Source organism: Epargyreus clarus, unplaced genomic scaffold (genome assembly GCF_041222505.1).
Source record: "Epargyreus clarus isolate Ecla_fem2 unplaced genomic scaffold, WU_Ecla_fem_2.2 ptg000022l, whole genome shotgun sequence".
Lineage (NCBI taxonomy): Eukaryota > Metazoa > Arthropoda > Insecta > Lepidoptera > Hesperiidae > Epargyreus > Epargyreus clarus.
This window is the reverse complement of record NW_027332229.1, coordinates 1968214-1989525: the sequence shown is the minus strand read 5'-3', so window position 1 is coordinate 1989525 and position 21312 is coordinate 1968214. Positions and strand designations below refer to the sequence as shown.

Genomic DNA, 21312 nt, shown 5'->3' with positions numbered 1-21312 from the left:
TGGTGGCTTCATTCAATTTCAAGGCGGCGAAGTATCTTTACTTATCTTCTCCGACCATGCTCCGACTAAAAAACATTTTCTCTCATACTTTTTCTAAACATATGTGAGCGTTCATAATTATACTTGATTGAGAAATAAATATCATATCGGTTGGATTTTTTTGTATATTATTAATTAGTTGCGTAAAAAAAATATAGTAACGTTAAAATTCAATCAGACATAAAAAGTTTATATGCAGCATTAACGTAATTCATAGAACGTAATTATAAATTACTCGTAAGTCGTATGTTTTGCGGGACATGCTTTTCTCTTTTTGGCGAGAGCTTGTATAAAGTACTAAAATGAAATAGAATGTCGCAAAATTCTCCCGCGAAATTTCTTTACATGTGTAATCTAAAGCCACATTTGCGTTTTTAAATTTTCATTTTACGACAATAGTAATAAGAACACAAGCTACGCCTGTGTGCACTTAATTTCAATAATTTAGTTAAAAGTAAATGTACTTTTTCTATTGCGATTTACTTTGCACATAGTGTGTCCATTTCTTTTCTTTATCTGTATAAAAAGTAGTGCGGAAGACCTTTATCAAAAAACGCAATGTGGTTTTAATTGTAATTAATACAAAATTCAGTAATAGGTATAAGTTTATTTTTATATATTCGTTTGTGTTTCATGGTAAAGAATTATCAAAATGTTTCTGTTTCATGAAATAAAGGTACATGTATCCGAACGATAAAACTAAAAGGCGGGAAATTATGACATTTATTTTTTTACAGCTTGAAATATCCAGTATTAGTTATTTAAGTAGAAACAGCTAAGTATGTATTATTTAGTTTGCAGTGTTTTTTACAGGAATGAGTGATTAATTTGAAAAAAAAATGATAAAATAGAAAGAATACAATATTTTAATTCACTGCCATTGTTTGCCCACTTTTTTCATCTAATTAGTTATTGTCAGAAGAATAAATAAAAAAACTTATGTACATTAATTTTACATTCCATAACAAATAATAGCCTTTGTAAGCGTGATTTTTTGAATTTGTATTATTGAATAAAAATATTTTCTAAATAAAAAATGTTTTTCTTTTTCATCCAAAGTAACTCGCCAAGTGCAGACGAATAGACGCGAGCACGAGTATGTAAATAACCCAGTTGGTACATTTTCATTGTTCGGCGAATTACTCGGTGGACTAATTGCTGGGTGAGGCAACACCGCTACGCCTTTTTCTTCCTTATTATTACGTAGCCCTACTGTGATCGGTTTGAAAGGGTTTGGTAGCGTTCCAACCTAGCCCTCAGAAGTAGCAACCTATAAGTTTCCAGGTAGGAATCTAATCTGGGGTTGATTACAGGTGTCCATGAGCGGCAGTAGTAAGCACTTATAGTCCGCACCAAACTGCTAGTCCGCTCTAAGTTGTTGCGAGCAGGAGTAGTCATACAATTTGCTATGGCGACGAGATTCATTTCTATATTCAGAGCGGACTAGCAGTTTTACGCGGACTATACCATCATTGCACTGGTGGACTGCATAATTTCCTACATCAATATCAACTTCAAAATCTTTAAGAACTTTATTAAAGGAACTCAGGTTTTAAACACGAAACTTTCCTTCACCATCGCACCAAATGATAAGTATTTTCTAATATGCACATAACTTTAAAAATCAAAGGTACATCTGAGTTCCAACCCCCAAGTTTGAACCAGCGCCTCAAACAAAATATAAAAGAAACACCATTTATAAAAACAAAAATGCATGTATTGGAAAACTTTAATAACTATAATAAGCGAACAAATGTACAATATTAACTAGAACACATTAAAATACATACAGAAACAAAAAAGATAGACTTAGGCTGCCCCTAGACCTACAATAACATTGTAAAATATTTGATTGAATGGCGCTCTGACTCCAAACGAGCAATTATATTGCACAATAATACGATCTACACAATGTTTCGTGTTCAGTCGGAGATTGAGAATAGTTCTCTCCATAACGAAACAACTTGTGAAGTGACGGTAGATGCATTTGCATATGCAAATCAAAGATTAGTAAAGATTACTCACTCCTAACAAGAAAATGTACCCAGTTTTGAGAATTGAAATAGTTGCGTAAAAAAGTTTTGCCACGTCTCCGTGCTAAAATGTCCCTGAAATATTTGAAATAATTATTTATTTATTACGTAAATTAGTTATTAATTCGTAAATTTTCTCTAAAAATGTTTTTATTTGTCAAGGATTCAAAAAAAGAACTTACGAATAAGGCGTTTGTGGCTTCATTCAATTTCAAGGCGGCGAAGTATCTTTACGAATCTATGATGCAAATATACAATTGCGTTTAGGAGAGTTGTCACTTCTGCCGGCACTCCCCAAGTGCAACGTTGATTTTTCTTTCCAGTTTTATTGTTTCAATTAAATATTCCGAGAATATCTAAGTCTATCTTTATTGTTTGCCAAAGAATCTATAAATTTCACTAAGATAATGTGTTACATAAATTATTTCTACAATATTATGTTATTTGATTGTTACGGTACAAAATAATATACAATAAAGAAAATATTCAGTTTTCTTCAATCAAATTAACATTTCCTCAAGGGTCTTGTGTGTATTTTGGTTCTTGTTTAAGGGTGTGGTAAGGGAGACATACTTTTCCGAGGCGTTCCAGCTTAGTCCTCAGGGGTAGCGGCGCATCTGTGGCCGACCTTAGGTAGGAATATCTAATCCTATCTGGGGTTGATTACAGATGTCCATACGGCAGTAGCTTACCATCAGGTGGACTGCATGCTCGTCTGCTACTCCCATATTATAAAAAGAAAAAATATTATATTATTACCTTTTTACCACGCTTTTATTAGCTTGACCTGTATGTATCTATGTAACGGAATCTTTGAACTAGATTTTTACCCACTTTGAACGGTCCGATTAATTCAAAATTTTGAACAATCATCAAGAACCGATGACAATACACGATTTTAATAATTTTATCCCATTCTCCACATCAGAATCGTCAGGAATCAGGATTAACCATTTCCCTTGTGCGATATTAGCGTGGTTTTTAGTTTTTTAAGTATAATATTATTATGCAGTCGATTTTTTTCATAAAGTTAAATATGATTAGTATACATGAAATAAAAGTAATTAAAAATTTATGTAACACACATTTAAATAACATACGTTACACATAAAAAGCTAATTATTTACAAAACTTACAACTATATCTAGTTTTACGTCTATGTAATTGTAATTTAAGTTTGAAACCAAAAAAAAAATTCAATAATCCGTGCCAATAGAGAGTAGAATCGAAAATGGCGATCGAAGTAGTGCTATCTCGCTCGCACGGTGTTCCCTTCTTTGTTCCTCATCACTCATTTTTTACAGACTTTTTGAATTGAAGTTTGAATTGAAGAAATAAAGTAAAGAAAAAAGTTGTTTCCTCACTTCACATAATTTGAAAAGTGGAAGCCATTTTTGTTTCTAATCATTATTGACACGGATTATATCGACCACAACCGGCAACTTTACGGTCCCTTTATTATTGCATCGATTCATATATAGTGTGTTAGAAGTAGAATCCTCTGGTTCGACTCCGGCGGCACCACCGTCACACCTAATAAGCGCAGTGTTAGGCGCTGCTGTGTTCTGATTTGAAGTGTGGTAGGGGAGACGTACTTTTCCGAGGCGTTCCAGCTTAGTCCTCAGGTAACGGCGCATCTGTGGCCGACCTCAGGTAGGAATATCTAATCTAATCTGGGATTGTTTTATGTCCATGGGCGACAGTAGCCACTTAACCATCAGGTGTGTATTATTAAAAAAATGGATGGTGGTGTATATTTAAAATAAAGTGGATTTTGCAATAGGGGAGGGTAGTTACCCCCTCACCCTGGTAACGTCAAATTGTATACATCAAATTGTTTTTTTTTTTGTTTTGGTATCTTTATGGAGGCATGTACCACGTTTGGTAATGCCAAACAGTATAAATCAAGTTCAAATGACGTTTTTTTTTAATCTGTAAAAGGGGGGACAGCCAGGGCCGGATTTAGAGGTCTAGAGGCCTTGGGGCAACAAAGGAGTGGAGGCCCCCTGGCCCCAAATTATTTTCCGAATAAAATGAACAATTTTTTCAGTTCAGTTTCTCAATAAATATTTTATTGTGAAACGCGGGTAAGATTCTTCTAGTAGTCATGTTTGTACAAAGTACTGTAGGTAAAGGTAAAACAGCGAAAAAAAAAATCAAAGGTAAAGATATATTTTTTTACTAGTGTTTACTAGTCGGAATTAAAAAAAATGCGACGTCTCTATTGCGGGGGCCCCTCTTTTGTGGAGGCTCTCCCTTAAATTAGCGCTGCTGTGTTCTGTTTTGAAGGGTGTGGTAAGGGAGACATACTTTTCCGAGGCGTTCCAGCTCAGTCCTCAGGGGTACCGGCGCATCTGTGGCCGACCTCAGGTAAGAATATCTAATCCTATCTGGGGTTGATTACAGATGTCCATGGGCGGCAGTAGCCACTTACCATCAGGTGGACTGTATGCTCGTCTGCTACTCTTATATTATAAAAAAAAGCTGCCCTTTCGCCCTCCATCCCTTAGTAACGCCCTAGGTCTCAACATCTCAGAGACCCTAGTTAATCGTAAAACAATGACAGTCCCTTAGGGCTAGACTATAGTCTCCTGTGTAGTTGTCAGCCTTAGAGGGTCAAAGTACGAAAATCTACTTGTAGTTTCTCTGTAGAGATGAGGGAGGACATACCCTTTTGCTCCCTTAGCGACCCGCTTGGTATGTAACATCTCATAGGGGGATATGTTACCAGTAAGACTCTTATCAGCCCATTGTATTAGTTAGCCCTTGAGGGTCATAGGGCAGCAATCAATATCATTTAACCTGACCTTTATTTGTAATTTTGTATATAAGGGAGAAGGGAACAACTGCTCGACCCGCTTGGTCTGTGAAACAACTCATAAGAGTCCTGTGTTGACAATAAGACTCAAATCAGCCCATTGTATTAGTTAGCCCTTGAGGGTCATAGGGCAGCAATCAATATCATTTAAACTGCTTTTTATTTGTATATAAGGGAGAAGGATTGCCCTTTTTGTCATACCCTGGGCAACGTCCTTGATGTATCTTACAGGGCTTTTATTTTACTATAAGACGACCCTAAGGGCTGGTCTACTGTAGCCTTCTGTGTCAGCCCTAAAGGGTGAAACGACACCATCAAATAAGACGTCTTTTAAACTGCAGATAACGGGGAAAGGAACAGTGGCCCTTTTTCATCCCTTGGCGATGCCCTTGGTGTGTATAATATCTCAAACGGCAGAACCCAAGTTTATTTAATATGTTTTTTAAATATGTAGAGGGGTGGATTAGCCCTTATCCCTCTGAGACATTCCTTAGTCAATATAACATCGTATACCGGCCTTGTGTTACTGTTGAACCAGCTCTATGCTAGGTAGACTAGCCTCCTGTTATCAGCCCCTAAGGGTCCAGAGTCACGTGTGTGTGTGTGTGTGTCAGCACCCAGACCCAGAGGCTCAGTGGTGCAGCGCGTGGTGTGGTGTGAGGACAGCTCCTCCAGGTGGTAACACTGATGTGATGACGGGAGCCGAACCCGTGACCCCGCCAACGCCGCCCACGCCGAATATCACCTGCAAACAAACATACATAGAGATGAGCTTATGAAAATATTGATATCGGCACAAGATAGCAGGGACTCATTTAAAGATGACAAATCTAGTATAGTTCCACTTGATATACCACCGTAACACTCATTTCTAACGTAAAGGGGATTTGCATTTCGTTGAAAGGGTATGAATGTGACGACCGTCTTATATTTTTAAATATCATTTGAGATTTAGTTTTCAAAATAATTTAATTTGTTATCCAAATAAAAAACAATTTCTATTAAAATTCAATTACTAATTGAAATACAGGCAGTCCTCGACTTGCGTCGTTGCGATCTACGTCGCGTATTTCGAAAACCTAACATGCCGTAAGTACGAGGACTGCCTGTACCACCTTTATTAATAATCAATCCATCCATTTCGTGCCTACCAAAGATCGAAATATGACAATTCCTAGTAGCCAATAAATATGACACAAACAGGAGTATATATCCTTCACCTTTTATCAAAAATAAATAACTATATATTTTCTGTGTAATATACCTATATCGCGGACTATACCTACGGTCTGATTCATAATTAGGTGTCCAAAATGTAAACAAAGAAATGTCATTGTCAAAATTCGATTACAGGTATTGCAAACCTTAACAAATTAACAAGAAACGAAAAATTTCACAAAATTCAACATAAAACAAAAACTTAATAACTGCACACAATTAAAAAAAACGCGCTATGAAAACTAGAAAAAAATCGAGTTCGATCACGATCACACAAATGAATAATATCAACTACGAAACTTAAAAATGGCGGCACAAAAAATGTGTTGGATGCCGATTGTGTGACCATTATCACAATTTAATTTTCTCTCATAAATCTTGTTTTTTTATTATTATTACTGTATGAAATTAAATTGAGTTAATATAAATATTGGAAAATGTGAATTGATTTTAATTTATTTAGATTATTATTTTATTATCGATGTATTAATTTAATATTGTCAAAAATAAGAAACTGCCATTTGACTCATATTTTCTTGATAGGTCAACACCTTTGTTTACATTTTGGACACCTAATTATGAATCGGACTGTAGCTAATTAAGTTAATCAGTTTTTTTTTTTTTTTAAATCCAACGTACCTGCGACACGGGCGTGGCCGGTTGTCCCGTAGTCGCTAGAACGTATTGCTGTTGCCGCACTCCACCCACCTGCAAATATATAATACATAAGTGAATATATAATACTAGTATTAACCTGCGACTTCGCACGCGCAAATCATAAAATGAAACAATGAGCCAAACTATCACCAACCCCCATTAGGGGTTGATTTTCCGAAAAGGGCGAAAAAGATACGTTTTTCTATCCAGAAAGCCAAATACAAATTTACGTAGTATTTACCTCGAATTTTCAAACAAATTTGCAACCCCTATTTTACCCTCTTAAGGGTTAATTTTCCCAAATTCCTCTCTTAGTGTTCACTTACGCATATATAAAAAACCTATGTGTAAAATTTCAGAATTGTTAAACCAAGTGATAATTAATTTCTAATAGGCACATAAATTTGAAAAATCAGAGAGAGCGTGCCTGGGATTCGAACTTCGGAACTGTCAGAGACTAGAAGTAGACTTTGGACCAGTAGGCCTCCACTATTTCGACCATGAAATCAAATCAAAATAGTAATCATAGTATACCTGGTGTATTTGCTGTGTTTGCTGCAATGCCTGCCTCTGTTGACCATCTTCAACAACAACTTGCTCCATGAACGTACCGGTGGCTGTAAAAATATAATATATTTAAGATGGCTGCGGTAAACATTCTTTCAAGTCTAGAAGTATAAAATGCGCACGCAGTCCACCTGATGGTAAGTGGCTACTGCCGTATGGACATCTGTATTCAACCCCAGATAGCATTAGATTCTTACCCGATTTCGGCAATCGATGTAAAGCCAGTTATAAAAACAGCTATCTTCTCGACTTTTGCCTACTAAAGATCGAAATTTTACCATTTTTTAGTAAGCGGGCCAAACTTCAAGTCCGCTCTGAAGTTACTGCGTATAATACGTAAAGCACATAACTCCGTAGCAACGTAAGGGTGGGGGGTGGGGAGTTAACCACGCTGCTTTCGTCCCGCTAAATGTACAATTTGCTGTTGCAACCCGACTCGTTTCTATATTCGAAGCGGACTAGATGTTTGGCGCGGACTCTACTAATTACGGACGTATATTGGAACGCCTCGTCTACACTAATATTATAAAGAGGAAAACTTTGTTTGTTTGTTTGGTTGTAATGAATAGGCTCAAAAACTACTGGTCCGATTATAAAAATTCTTTCACCATTCGAAAGCTACATTATCCACGAGTAACATAGGCTATATTTTACATGAAATATATTTGATAAATTGATTTTGAGGCGGTACAAAGTTTGCCGGGTCAGCTAGTGTTTAATATACCACCACCCTTACCATACCTCAAATAAGGCAGAAAAGTGTTTATTTTATATCAACTCACCTGTGGTGTTGTTGGTTGGTGTCGCGGTGGTCTCGCAGCCGAATAGACAGTGTTGCACCGTCCAACGAGGCTCGAACGGTATGTGAGTTTTCACCTGTAAAGATAAACAGACGTAAACATTAAACATTACACTCCAAATGCTTACAGGATGACCATTAAAATAGCTATAAGGCCATTAGAGGACATTAGAGGAGGTAGAACCCTGTGGTTCGACTCCGGCGGCACCACCGGTACACCTATTTCTGTTATAACAGCAGTGTTAAGCAGTGTTGTATTTTTTCTTTTCTTTTTTTATTCGTTTGTGTTGCTATATTATGTATCTTAAGTTTTCGATTTACCCTTATCCCACTATTTTGTAATTAATTAAGATAATTTTTTGTTGTCATGCGTGTGTACAATGCATTACGTAATAAAGTTATTTCTTTCTTTCTTCTTCTTTCTTAAGCGCTGCTGTGTTCTGGTTTAAAGGGAGACATATTTATTCGAGGCGTTCCAGCTTAGTCCTCACCACCTTTTGTCACCCTTCTTTAACTACTTCCCTCCCCCCCCTATTTTTGTCCCTTCCTTCAGCCCACTTTACCCCTTCCCCCGTTTCTGAGACCCTCTTTAGCCCACTTTACCCATCCCCGCCCACAATTTTCATCCCCCTTTAGCACACTTTACCCCTCCCCTACTATTTGAACACCTATTTACCCCACTGTTACCCCCCCCCCCCTCACCTTGAGCTCGGTGGTCAGCATCAGTATGTGTCTGCACGGCAAGCGGAACACCTTGCTGAACAGACACGAGCACTCCTGCGTCGATGTGCCGTACTTGCATATCGCCGCGCTGCTGTGCCGTCTGTAACACGAGTTATTTGTGGTTATTAGTTATAGGTTATAGTTATTAAGTTATTAACCAGTTATAGTTATTTAGCTATTGGTGTTCTGTTTACGCTGCGACGCGGTACCTACTATGTTGTCTGGGTAATAAGCATATAGTTATTGAAGTTATTATCCAGTTATTTAGTTATTAATAGTTATTGGTGTTCTATTTTAACTGTGTGGTTATATAGTCTGGGTACGGAGAGAAATTTTCAAATATGAATGAATGACCAAATCCGAAACTGTAAAGCCCGCTCCACGTTCTCGCGAGAATCTCGCGATAACGCGAAAAAAGTACAAGAAACGAGAGTGTGGAGCCGATACGAATCGGGTTTTTCTCGCGTGTGTGTGTTTGTGTATGTACGTCTGAACGTATGCACCCCTCTGTTATCCTTACTAATATTATAAATCCGAAAGTAACTCTGTCCGTCTGTCTGGTTATCTGTTCTTCACGCCTAAACCACTGAACCAATTTTAATGACATTTTGTACAAAGATAGCCTGAGACCCGAGAAAGGACATAGGATAGTTTTTATCCCGAAAATCCCACGGGAACTAGAGATGGCGATCTAAGATCGATTAATCTTTAGGACCCTAAACATCGCTTATTTTAATCGATATTAGTAAGGATTGAATCGTAAACTATGCATTTGATCAAGTGATGATCTTTAGCAAAGTTGAAGGTACGAATTTTCAGTTTTATGTTTGTTAGTATGTTATATTATTTTCTTTTAAACGCGGGCAAAGCCGCGGGAAATAGCTCGTAGATTATATTTTTTTCTAAGATCATATATTATTATTACTTTAACTATTGTATACCGACCTGCCGGCGCGATCGTCGAGGCACCGCTGCGCCAACTTAGTCTGATGGCTCATCAGGTTACACGCGTACTGTGTGATCGTATCCGTGGGAGACTGCTTTAGCGCCTCCGTATCCTGCAATCAAAACAATACATATTAATAGGCGAAACCTGTTGTAAAGATAATTAATCGATAGCGACCCTGTGTTTGAAGTGTCCTTGTTATTTTATGTTATTATATTATACAAGGTTTATTTATTTATTTATATATTATTTATTATGCGCTCATGGATCATTATCCGAACTGTGATGTGCTTGCTGATGACTGGAAGCTGATCATGTCTGTATGTTAGATCTGTCTAGTTAGTGTAAGTGGCCTCGGCCGTTCTAATTAGATCAATAAAATAAATAAATAAATATTTATTGTAAAAGATACACAAAGTTATATTACAACAGGGCAGACTTAATGCCTAGTGGCATTCTCTACCAGTCAACCCTTGGTGAATGGAGAAAATTTGCGGCAGGTGTTAAATAAATAAACAATATAATACATAAAGGATACATTATGTAATATACATATTTTATACATACAAACATACATACATACATAAATATGGATATAATCACTATACATTTCTATTTCTTTTTATAGAAGTAGCAGATAAATATACAGTCCACCTAATGGTAAGTGGTTAGTGCCGCACACGGACATATGTAATCAACCCCAGATAGGATTAGATATTCCTACCTGAGATCGGCCACAGATGCACCGCTACCCCTGAGGACTAAGCTGGAACGCCTCGGAAAAGCATGTCTCCCTTATCACACCTTTCAAACCAGAACACAGCAGCGCTTAACACCGCAAAGGGTTCTACCACCTTCGTTGGTAACGAGTTGTTGGAAAAGACCCGTGTTAGCATTGGGACACAACCCCAGCGCCCCCTCACCCTCAGCCTGTTGATCGCGAAGTTCCGGCGCTCGTCCTCCAGCTGGTTCGCCACGTTGAAGAACAGCGACACGAACTCGTCCGGCTGCATCGGGTTGCGGATCAACGTCTGGAACTTCGTCACGAGGCGTTCTAGACCCTGTGAAGAATAAATAAAATAATTATCTCTTTTTATTATGTAGGTACATGTTATTTAATACTACACGTTATTTAATACTATAGACCGCGCCAAACTGCTAGTCCGCTCCGAATATAGAAACGAGTCGCGTTACAATAGCAAATTGCAGATATTAGCGAAGGGGACGAAGACAGCAAGATGTGCTCCCCCCCCCCCCGGCACATCGCACATGCCCTTACGTTACGGAGTATTTTGAAGGTGGTAGAACCCTTTGTGGTTCGACTCCGGCGGCACCACCGCCACACCTATTTCTACCTGATAACAGCAGTGTTAGGCGCTGCTGTGTTCCGGTTTGAAGGGTGTGGTAATGGAAACAGACTTTTCCGAGGCGTTCCAGCTTAGTCCTCAGGGGTAGCGGCGCATCTGTGGCCGATCTCAGGTGGGAATATCTAATCCTATCTGGGGTTGATTACAGATGTCCATGGGCGGCAGTAGCCACTTACCATCAGGTGGACTGTATGCTCGTCTGCTACTCCTACATTATAAAAAAAAAAACAGTATATGCTAACAAAACCTGCGCGCAACAATCTCAGAGCGGACTGGAAGTTTGGCTCGGACTATAACATTTAAAGTGTCGTACAACATACCTTATGCAAGATATTAGTGTAGTTATCGGACTCCAGCCAAGAGTCCAGCTTGGTGATCGCACCGCCCGGCCTCGTCAGCATCTCCCACAGCCTGAGGGTGCCCGCGCCTGTGCCTATTATACCGCGTCTCAGCACCTGCAAACAAAAATGTAATATTTATAAATTGTTTTTATAAAATAGGAGTAGTAGACGAACATGCAGTCGACTTGATGGTAAGTGGCTACAAATGCCCATGGAAATCTGTAATTGACTTATCTGTGATTAACTTAGGATTATGATTGCCGTCAACTAAAATCTAATGATACTTCTTCACTCATTGCGGTCTGTTACTAAAGGGTTAAAATCAGGCTTTCGTATTAGCAAAATCTACGTATGACGAGATGTTGTACTGTCGTACCGTGTCGTGTCGTGTCGTACATCTTGCAGCACAGTGCACACACAGTGCACGGTGCACACACAGTGCACGGTGCACACACAGTGCACGGTGCACACACGGCGCACACAGTACCTGCAGCTGCTGCAGCGTGTGGTCGGCGCTGTGCACAGTGCACACACAGTGCACGGTGCACACACAGTGCACGGTGCACACACAGTGCACGGTGCACACACAGTGCACGGTGCACACACAGTGCACGGTGCACACACAGTGCACGGTGCACACACAGTGCACGGTGCACACACAGTGCACGGTGCACACACAGTGCACGGTGCACACACGGCGCACACAGTACCTGCAGCTGCTGCAGCGTGTGGTCGGCGCGCAGCACAGTGCACACACAGTGCACGGTGCACACACAGTGCACGGTGCACACACAGTGCACGGTGCACACACAGTGCACGGTGCACACACGGCGCACACAGTACCTGCAGCTGCTGCGGCGTGTGGTCGGCGCGCAGCACGGTGCACACACAGTGCACGGTGCACACACGGCGCACACAGTACCTGCAGCTGCTGCGGCGTGTGGTCGGCGCGCAGCACGGTGCACACACAGTGCACGGTGCACACACAGTGCACGGTGCACACACAGTGCACGGTGCACACACAGTGCACGGTGCACACACAGTGCACGGTGCACACACAGTGCACGGTGCACACACAGTGCACGGTGCACACACAGTGCACGGTGCACACACGGCGCACACAGTACCTGCAGCTGCTGCAGCGTGTGGTCGGCGCGCAGCACAGTGCACACACAGTGCACGGTGCACACACAGTGCACGGTGCACACACAGTGCACGGTGCACACACAGTGCACGGTGCACACACGGCGCACACAGTACCTGCAGCTGCTGCGGCGTGTGGTCGGCGCGCAGCACAGTGCACACACAGTGCACGGTGCACACACAGTGCACGGTGCACACACGGCGCACACAGTACCTGCAGCTGCTGCGGCGTGTGGTCGGCGCGCAGCACGGTGCACACACAGTGCACGGTGCACACACAGTGCACGGTGCACACACAGTGCACGGTGCACACACAGTACCTGCAGCTGCTGCGGCGTGTGGTCGGCGCGCAGCACAGTGCACACACAGTGCACGGTGCACACACAGTGCACGGTGCACACACAGTGCACGGTGCACACACAGTGCACGGTGCACACACAGTACCTGCAGCTGCTGCGGCGTGTGGTCGGCGCGCAGCACAGTGCACACACAGTGCACGGTGCACACACAGTGCACGGTGCACACACGGCGCACACAGTACCTGCAGCTGCTGCGGCGTGTGGTCGGCGCGCAGCACGGTGCACACACAGTGCACGGTGCACACACAGTACCTGCAGCTGCTGCGGCGTGTGGTCGGCGCGCAGCACGGTGCACACACAGTGCACGGTGCACACACGGCGCACACAGTACCTGCAGCTGCTGCGGCGTGTGGTCGGCGCGCAGCACGGTGCACACACAGTGCACGGTGCACACACAGTGCACGGTGCACACACAGTGCACGGTGCACACACAGTACCTGCAGCTGCTGCGGCGTGTGGTCGGCGCGCAGCACAGTGCACACACAGTGCACGGTGCACACACAGTGCACGGTGCACACACAGTGCACGGTGCACACACAGTGCACGGTGCACACACGGCGCACACAGTACCTGCAGCTGCTGCGGCGTGTGGTCGGCGCGCAGCACAGTGCACACACAGTGCACGGTGCACACACAGTGCACGGTGCACACACGGCGCACACAGTACCTGCAGCTGCTGCGGCGTGTGGTCGGCGCGCAGCACGGTGCACACACAGTGCACGGTGCACACACAGTGCACGGTGCACACACAGTGCACGGTGCACACACAGTACCTGCAGCTGCTGCGGCGTGTGGTCGGCGCGCAGCACAGTGCACACACAGTGCACGGTGCACACACAGTGCACGGTGCACACACAGTGCACGGTGCACACACAGTGCACGGTGCACACACAGTACCTGCAGCTGCTGCGGCGTGTGGTCGGCGCGCAGCACAGTGCACACACAGTGCACGGTGCACACACAGTGCACGGTGCACACACGGCGCACACAGTACCTGCAGCTGCTGCGGCGTGTGGTCGGCGCGCAGCACAGTGCACACACAGTGCACGGTGCACACACAGTGCACGGTGCACACACGGCGCACACAGTACCTGCAGCTGCTGCGGCGTGTGGTCGGCGCGCAGCACGGTGCACACACAGTGCACGGTGCACACACGGCGCACACAGTACCTGCAGCTGCTGCGGCGTGTGGTCGGCGCGCAGCACGGTGCACACACAGTGCACGGTGCACACACAGTGCACGGTGCACACACAGTGCACGGTGCACACACAGTACCTGCAGCTGCTGCGGCGTGTGGTCGGCGCGCAGCACAGTGCACACACAGTGCACGGTGCACACACAGTGCACGGTGCACACACGGCGCACACAGTACCTGCAGCTGCTGCGGCGTGTGGTCGGCGCGCAGCACAGTGCACACACAGTGCACGGTGCACACACAGTGCACGGTGCACACACGGCGCACACAGTACCTGCAGCTGCTGCGGCGTGTGGTCGGCGCGCAGCACGGTGCACACACAGTGCACGGTGCACACACGGCGCACACAGTACCTGCAGCTGCTGCGGCGTGTGGTCGGCGCGCAGCACGGTGCACACACAGTGCACGGTGCACACACAGTGCACGGTGCACACACGGCGCACACAGTACCTGCAGCTGCTGCGGCGTGTGGTCGGCGCGCAGCACGGTGCACACACAGTGCACGGTGCACACACGGCGCACACAGTACCTGCAGCTGCTGCGGCGTGTGGTCGGCGCGCAGCACGGTGCACACACAGTGCACGGTGCACACACAGTGCACGGTGCACACACAGTGCACGGTGCACACACAGTACCTGCAGCTGCTGCGGCGTGTGGTCGGCGCGCAGCACGGTGCACACACAGTGCACGGTGCACACACGGCGCACACAGTACCTGCAGCTGCTGCGGCGTGTGGTCGGCGCGCAGCACGGTGCACACACAGTGCACGGTGCACACACAGTGCACGGTGCACACACGGCGCACACAGTACCTGCAGCTGCTGCGGCGTGTGGTCGGCGCGCAGCACGGTGCACACACAGTGCACGGTGCACACACGGCGCACACAGTACCTGCAGCTGCTGCGGCGTGTGGTCGGCGCGCAGCACGGTGCACACACAGTGCACGGTGCACACACAGTGCACGGTGCACACACGGCGCACACAGTACCTGCAGCTGCTGCGGCGTGTGGTCGGCGCGCAGCACGGTGCACACACAGTGCACGGTGCACACACGGCGCACACAGTACCTGCAGCTGCTGCGGCGTGTGGTCGGCGCGCAGCACGGTGCACACACAGTGCACGGTGCACACACAGTGCACGGTGCACACACAGTGCACGGTGCACACACAGTACCTGCAGCTGCTGCGGCGTGTGGTCGGCGCGCAGCAGCGCCAGCGCATACGTCTTGCAGCGCGCTGCCGTGTCGTCAGCTGGTTCGCACAATCTCGCACACGCTCTCGCCGCCTGCCATACCGACGCTGACACGTGGGCAGATGGAAACGCGCTGCGCACCTCCTAAACGAAATAAAAATCATGATTTTTAAATCATAAAGCACATATCATAAATCGTAATTGAAAAATCATCAGTCGTAAATTCCAATTTGTTTTCAGTTTATAGTGAATTATAAATTATCAATCATAAATTATAAATCGTGATTATTAAGTCAACAATCTTACATTATAAATCATAATTCATAAATCATTACTCGCAAAAAATAAAATCGTCAAACATAAATTATACATCATTAAACGTTACGAATAAATCATGAATCATAAATCATTAATAATAAATACTAAATCATCATAAAGTGTGTATAATAAAACATTAATATTGTGTATGTCGGAACAGGATGGCCGAATTCGTTAATTTTTGTATGTGTTCCCGAACCGACATCTTTGTTACTTCATATTTGTCAGGATAATTATGATACAGGTATTACGTATACAGTCACAGATATTCTTATCACTAGCTTATGTCTCTTAACTCAATCACTGGTAATACTTTACATAGTCCCTAAATAACTTTACTGAGAATATTGTAATTAATACAACTACAACTAAATGGACACTATCAAAACGGAGACAGTTCCTCGGTGCGCGCAAGTCAACTTCACTCGTCGGGTCCCAATCCGCTCTCTATGCGTTCGTCCCTTACGACCGCCGCACCGAGACTCTGTCGAAGCTCCACCAAGTGCTTTAGGTGTAGCTTGTGTTCTGAAGTACCCATTTTATGACGTCACAGGTGACCACTCCGACATGTATAATAAAACAGTAATTAATCAAAAAAATGAATCGTGATTTATAAATCATTAATGTAAATTATAAATTACAAATAGTGAATCATAAATGTAATTTAATATCGAAAAAAAATGTAATATTCATATTCATAATAAAACACAGCACTATACATACGTGTTGTTTCTTCGTGGGGTCACACACGACGCATCTGACCTGCCTCCACGCCGGATTACACGATTTGAACGTCTCCAATAACCAGGGTAAGTCGTCAGCGATCAGAGTTGATATTCCTGAAAACACATATGTAATCATAATGTATGAAATTAAAAATTTAATACGTGTAGTTAAAAAATAGAACCTGTACAGTTCAAACACTATTTGAACTGACCCGTAGTTGTCAGAACTGCTGTGTTCTGCTTTGAAGGGTTTGGTAAGGTAGTAAGGGTTAGCAATGCACCTGTAGGTGACCTCAGATAAGACTCTAATCTTATCAGGGTTTGATTACAGAAGTCCATGGGCGGCACTTGCTACTTACCATCAGATGGACTGCGTGCTCATCTGGTACTCCTATATTTAAAAAAATATATATTATAAAGATTGCAAACTTACCAGCGCTAACAATGACAGATTTCCCATTACCATCTTCAGCAAGGAAGAGTGTGACGTTGTGTTTTATCGTGGGACTAACGCCCCCGCCGACCGTTGGTATTGTACTGTTGAATTCTATACCTGTAATGAGTGAATTTATTTACAAATTAGTCAAAACACGTAGTAGAAAATTCTAGTTAGAAATCACAAAACAACAATTTTAATACGCGGCAAATTTATTGTGCAAAGGGCGGCAAAATTCTATCAGGTATTGCCTGGGTGATTATCGAACATGAAACCACATGATACGCATGTCCAGCAGTGGTACAATAAAGGGTTGATGACGGATACTATGCACATCATCATCATCATCAACCCATTACTGTCCCACTGCTGCGCCCGTGTCTCCTCTCATAATGAAAATTAGGATTAGACCATAGTCCACCGCGCTGCCCAAATACGAATCGGTAGACATCACATACCTTTGAAAACTTTTTTAAGATTTCTCTGATATGCAGGTTTCCTCATGAGGTTTTCTTTCACAGTTTTATTATCATCAACCCATTATTGTCCCACTGCTGGGCACGGGTCTTATCTCAGAATGAGAAGGATTAGACTATAGTCCGCCGCGCTAACCAAGTGCGTATTGGTAGACTTTACATACCTTTGAAAACTTTTTTTAAGATTTCTCAGATATGCAGGTTTCCTCATAACATTTTCCTTCACCGTTTTAATCAAGTGATAATTAACTGTTTATACACTTACCAGTTTCAATACATAGAAACTGTGGCACCGCATTGAACGCTAACTGCATACTCGGTGTGGTTAAGTAGACGCATTGTATGCAACCAGATTGGGAGTGCAACAACTTGACGCCAGCGTCTGAAATTAAAGAGATTGTACGTTTAAAATGGAGATTCTTAAAGTTTCTAGCATAAAGTCTCAAAGTATCCTCAAAGATACAGTGTACATTTTGAATCTATTACTTTTTAGTCTCCCCAAAATTTTCAATGGGTAATGTATAAAATATGAACGAAATAAATTACATATTTTAGTTTTAGTTACACATTTTATAAGAATATGTTCTTTAAATTGATCAATGCAATTAATAATATCATTGGAAAGATCAAAAAGAACTAGTTAATAAAAAAACCTTTTTTTAAAGAAAAAAACGAGTTATACAAAAATTAAATCAAAATCAGGTACTTTTTGCCTCAAAAAAACATTGAAAGTACCTAACCTAAACTAACCTAACTTTCTCTAAGAGTAAGTTAAATAATCCTTATAGATACTACAAAATGACTTACTAACCAAAGTCTAAGTCACCTACAACCTTACCATACTTAAAGACAAACTTACCGTAGTTAAGCTGCAGTTTCCTAACAACAAAGTCGTACTTCTGGTTGAGCCAACGCACCGCGCCCGGCCCTGTGCCCAACAGCTGTGTTTCCGTCGTGATTATCTGCGGTTCTGACGATCTGGAAATGTAAAGAGGGTTTAGCTGTCGTATGAAAAATTAAATCAAGGCGCATATTAAGATAGCCGCTCGTCTTTCACTGCAAAAAAATATTATATATGTATCTCATAAATTAATCAATACAAAGTGTTAAACGCCTTAAGTCCTTCATAAAACGAATTAAATAAAGATTTAATCATCAATTAAAAATTTGACTTGTAATATTTGTGATTTCTCAAAAGGTGAGTGAAAGAAGCCATTCGGAACGGCCCCTTATGCTACATCCATCCATCCATCCATCCATCCATCCATCCATCCATCAGCCTTTTGAGGTCCACTGCTGGACATAGGCCTCCTCTAATTGGCGCCACTCCAACCGGTCCCATGCCCTTTGAAACCAGCGGTTTCCCGCCGTCTTCTTCATTTCTTATGCTACATGTGAAATAAAAAGTCAGTTCGTTTAAAAACAAAAGTCACAAATCAGATGTTATTCTCATTTAATATTTCATTTAAACTCATGCAACCATTATCAATAGATAAATCTGTCAAATTTTTTGCCTACCAAAGTCTGTGTTAAGACAATGTTTAGTAGCCTTCAGGGGTAGTAACAAATCAGTGGCATCTGTGGTTGAACACAGATGTCTATTAGAAGTATCAGCTTATAATCAGGTGGACAGCATCATCATCATCATCATCAACAACCCATTACTGTCCCACTGCTGGGCACGGGTCTCCTCTCAGAATGAGAAGGATTAGGCCATAGTCCACCGCGCTGGCCAAGTGCGTATTGGTAGACTTCACATACCTTTGAGATTTTTTTTTTTTTTTTATAAATCTCTCAGGTATGCAGGTTTCCTCACGATGTTTTCCTTCACCGTTTAGCAAGTGATAATTAATTTCTAATACGCACATAACTTTGAAAAATCAGAGGTGCGTGCCTGGGATTTGAACCTCGGACCCCTCGATCGAGAGGCCGAGTTTCTTAACCACTAGGCTATCACTGTTGGACAGCATGCTCCCTAATTATTTGTTTTAAAACAGTTACCTTTCCACAGCGTCAGCGGCGTCAATGATAGCCACCTCGTAATCCTGGCCTTCAACCGGAGTGCTGTTGCTCAGTTCAAACTGCTGGTACGTATTGCTGGATTCCTCCACTGGTTGCTGGAATTATTGTACAAATCTTTTAATTTTGGTAATTTAAACAATGTTTTTTGTGGCACATGTAGATCGAAACTATAGTGTGACAAACTTTTCAGTGCATTTGGCAATTTTAGGATATAGTAATTCATTCCCGCCTTTGTGAGTGATTTATGCAATATTCTAAAGTAGAAAATATTAAATTTATATAGTAATTTATAAAGTTATGATCTTCAAAACTAGACCTCATTATTTTTGACAATAAAATGAATAATTTTTCACATTATTATCAAATATGTTAAATATTGATAGATATAATCATTGAAATTTTCCATTTGTTACGTAGTTTTGACAACCTAGCAACATTATGGCCACTGTCACGGCTACAGGCACAGAAAAGTTTATCAGATTATAAAAAATAATTGACAAGAGGTTACACATAAAGTATTGTTCAAAAACTCCAAACTACATCAGGAACATGACACTACTGGTAATTACAAATCAAGCCTAAATAGTAACTGAAAGCTTCTATTATTATAAAATACTATTATAATATAGTTCTGGTAGTTCTGGTATAAAGCTACTATTATAACATTTTTCTGGCAGTTCATTTTTAAGAAATGATATGGGTGGGATTAACAGAACTGAAGTCATTTTCATGATTTTTTTATTATATGCTAGTAGCAGGCGAGCATGCAGTGCACCTGATGGTAACTGCTGCCCGGTAACATATATAAACAACCCCAAATAAGATAAGAAACCTAGCTCTAGTCAACAAGTCTTGCTACTCCTGAGGTGGACTGTAAAGTTATTTAAATGTCTGGCCAGGGATAGAACCCAGAATCCTACTTACTCTAGTCGACGATATCAATACTGAACGTAACATAAACTTACATTGCTTACTTCCGTGGTATTTTGGACAAAAGTACCATTCTCTTCCTCTGGCTCACCCTTCACGTCGTATATAGTCTCCGCCATGACGATCCGGCCAGCGGAGTCCATGGACCACATCCCTCCGAACGCGAAGTTCGAGGGGTTCCCGCTCTGTTCATATAAGATGACGGTATTCGGCCCTAGTTGTACGGGTTCCCCTTTCATATTTACGAAGACAGGTTGCTCGAAGTTTCCCTCAACTAACTGCCCAGTGTGGACTATCTGTTGGCTTTGCTCCACGGGGACCTCGAAAACCTGGTTCACCACCTCCACCTTCTCTTTATCCTCACTTTTACCACGTATCACCATCTTTTTCTTATCACTCTCACCAGAATCATCACTCTTACGTTTGATCACAGTTTTCTTCTTGCTTTTCTTGTCCATTTTGCACTTTTCCACAAACACCGAACGTGACGAGATCTCAGGATATTTTTCTACACAATACGAAACACTTGGAGTTACAGCCGAGGCGCGAACAAAACATTGTGACTAAACTAAACTAAGGTTAACTTATTTACAAAATAAACGCTAAATACCCTGAGATCAAACCGCCGCACGTAAACATTGAATACGATGTTTTGATGGTAATAAAATCTGTATGAGCTGAGGTGCGAGCGAAAAGGACAACTCACAAAGACGCCATTTCTGTTCCATTTATTTTTTTAATCAAGTAGTAAAGGTTGCCAAGTTAGAAACAGTCAGCCAGTCATTCATTTTAAATGTTATTTGTGCGTGGCATATCAATTTTATTAATACTCTGATTGTAAAATGTACATTTTATATTGTTTTTTTGTTAAAATATGATGTTAATTATAGTAAAAACTTGATATATAAAAAAGTTTATACAGATGTGGTCTAGCCTTGGTCTAGATTAATAGGAAATTAAGAATGAAGATATATCATGTATTCCCTTATTTAAATGGTGTTCAAGTTGT

The 21312-nt window shown here is 42.3% G+C and overlaps 1 protein-coding gene across 1 annotated transcript; it reads right to left on the bottom strand.

The window, feature by feature from the left end:
• Positions 1-4890: 4890 nt before the first annotated feature.
• Positions 4891-21044, bottom strand: LOC140751197 (uncharacterized). Its single transcript, XM_073085059.1, has 15 exons — positions 20339-21044; positions 19353-19468; positions 18211-18329; positions 17617-17733; positions 16873-16992; positions 16438-16553; positions 15379-15540; positions 11488-11622; positions 10724-10861; positions 9800-9912; positions 8834-8954; positions 8115-8208; positions 7300-7382; positions 6748-6816; positions 4891-5635 (listed from the first exon to the last, which is right to left on the bottom strand). Exons 1-15 carry the CDS (start codon positions 20759-20761, stop codon positions 5522-5524), a joined length of 2040 nt encoding a protein of 679 aa, XP_072941160.1. The 5' UTR covers positions 20762-21044; the 3' UTR covers positions 4891-5521.
• Between the last annotated feature and the right edge of the window lie 268 nt (positions 21045-21312).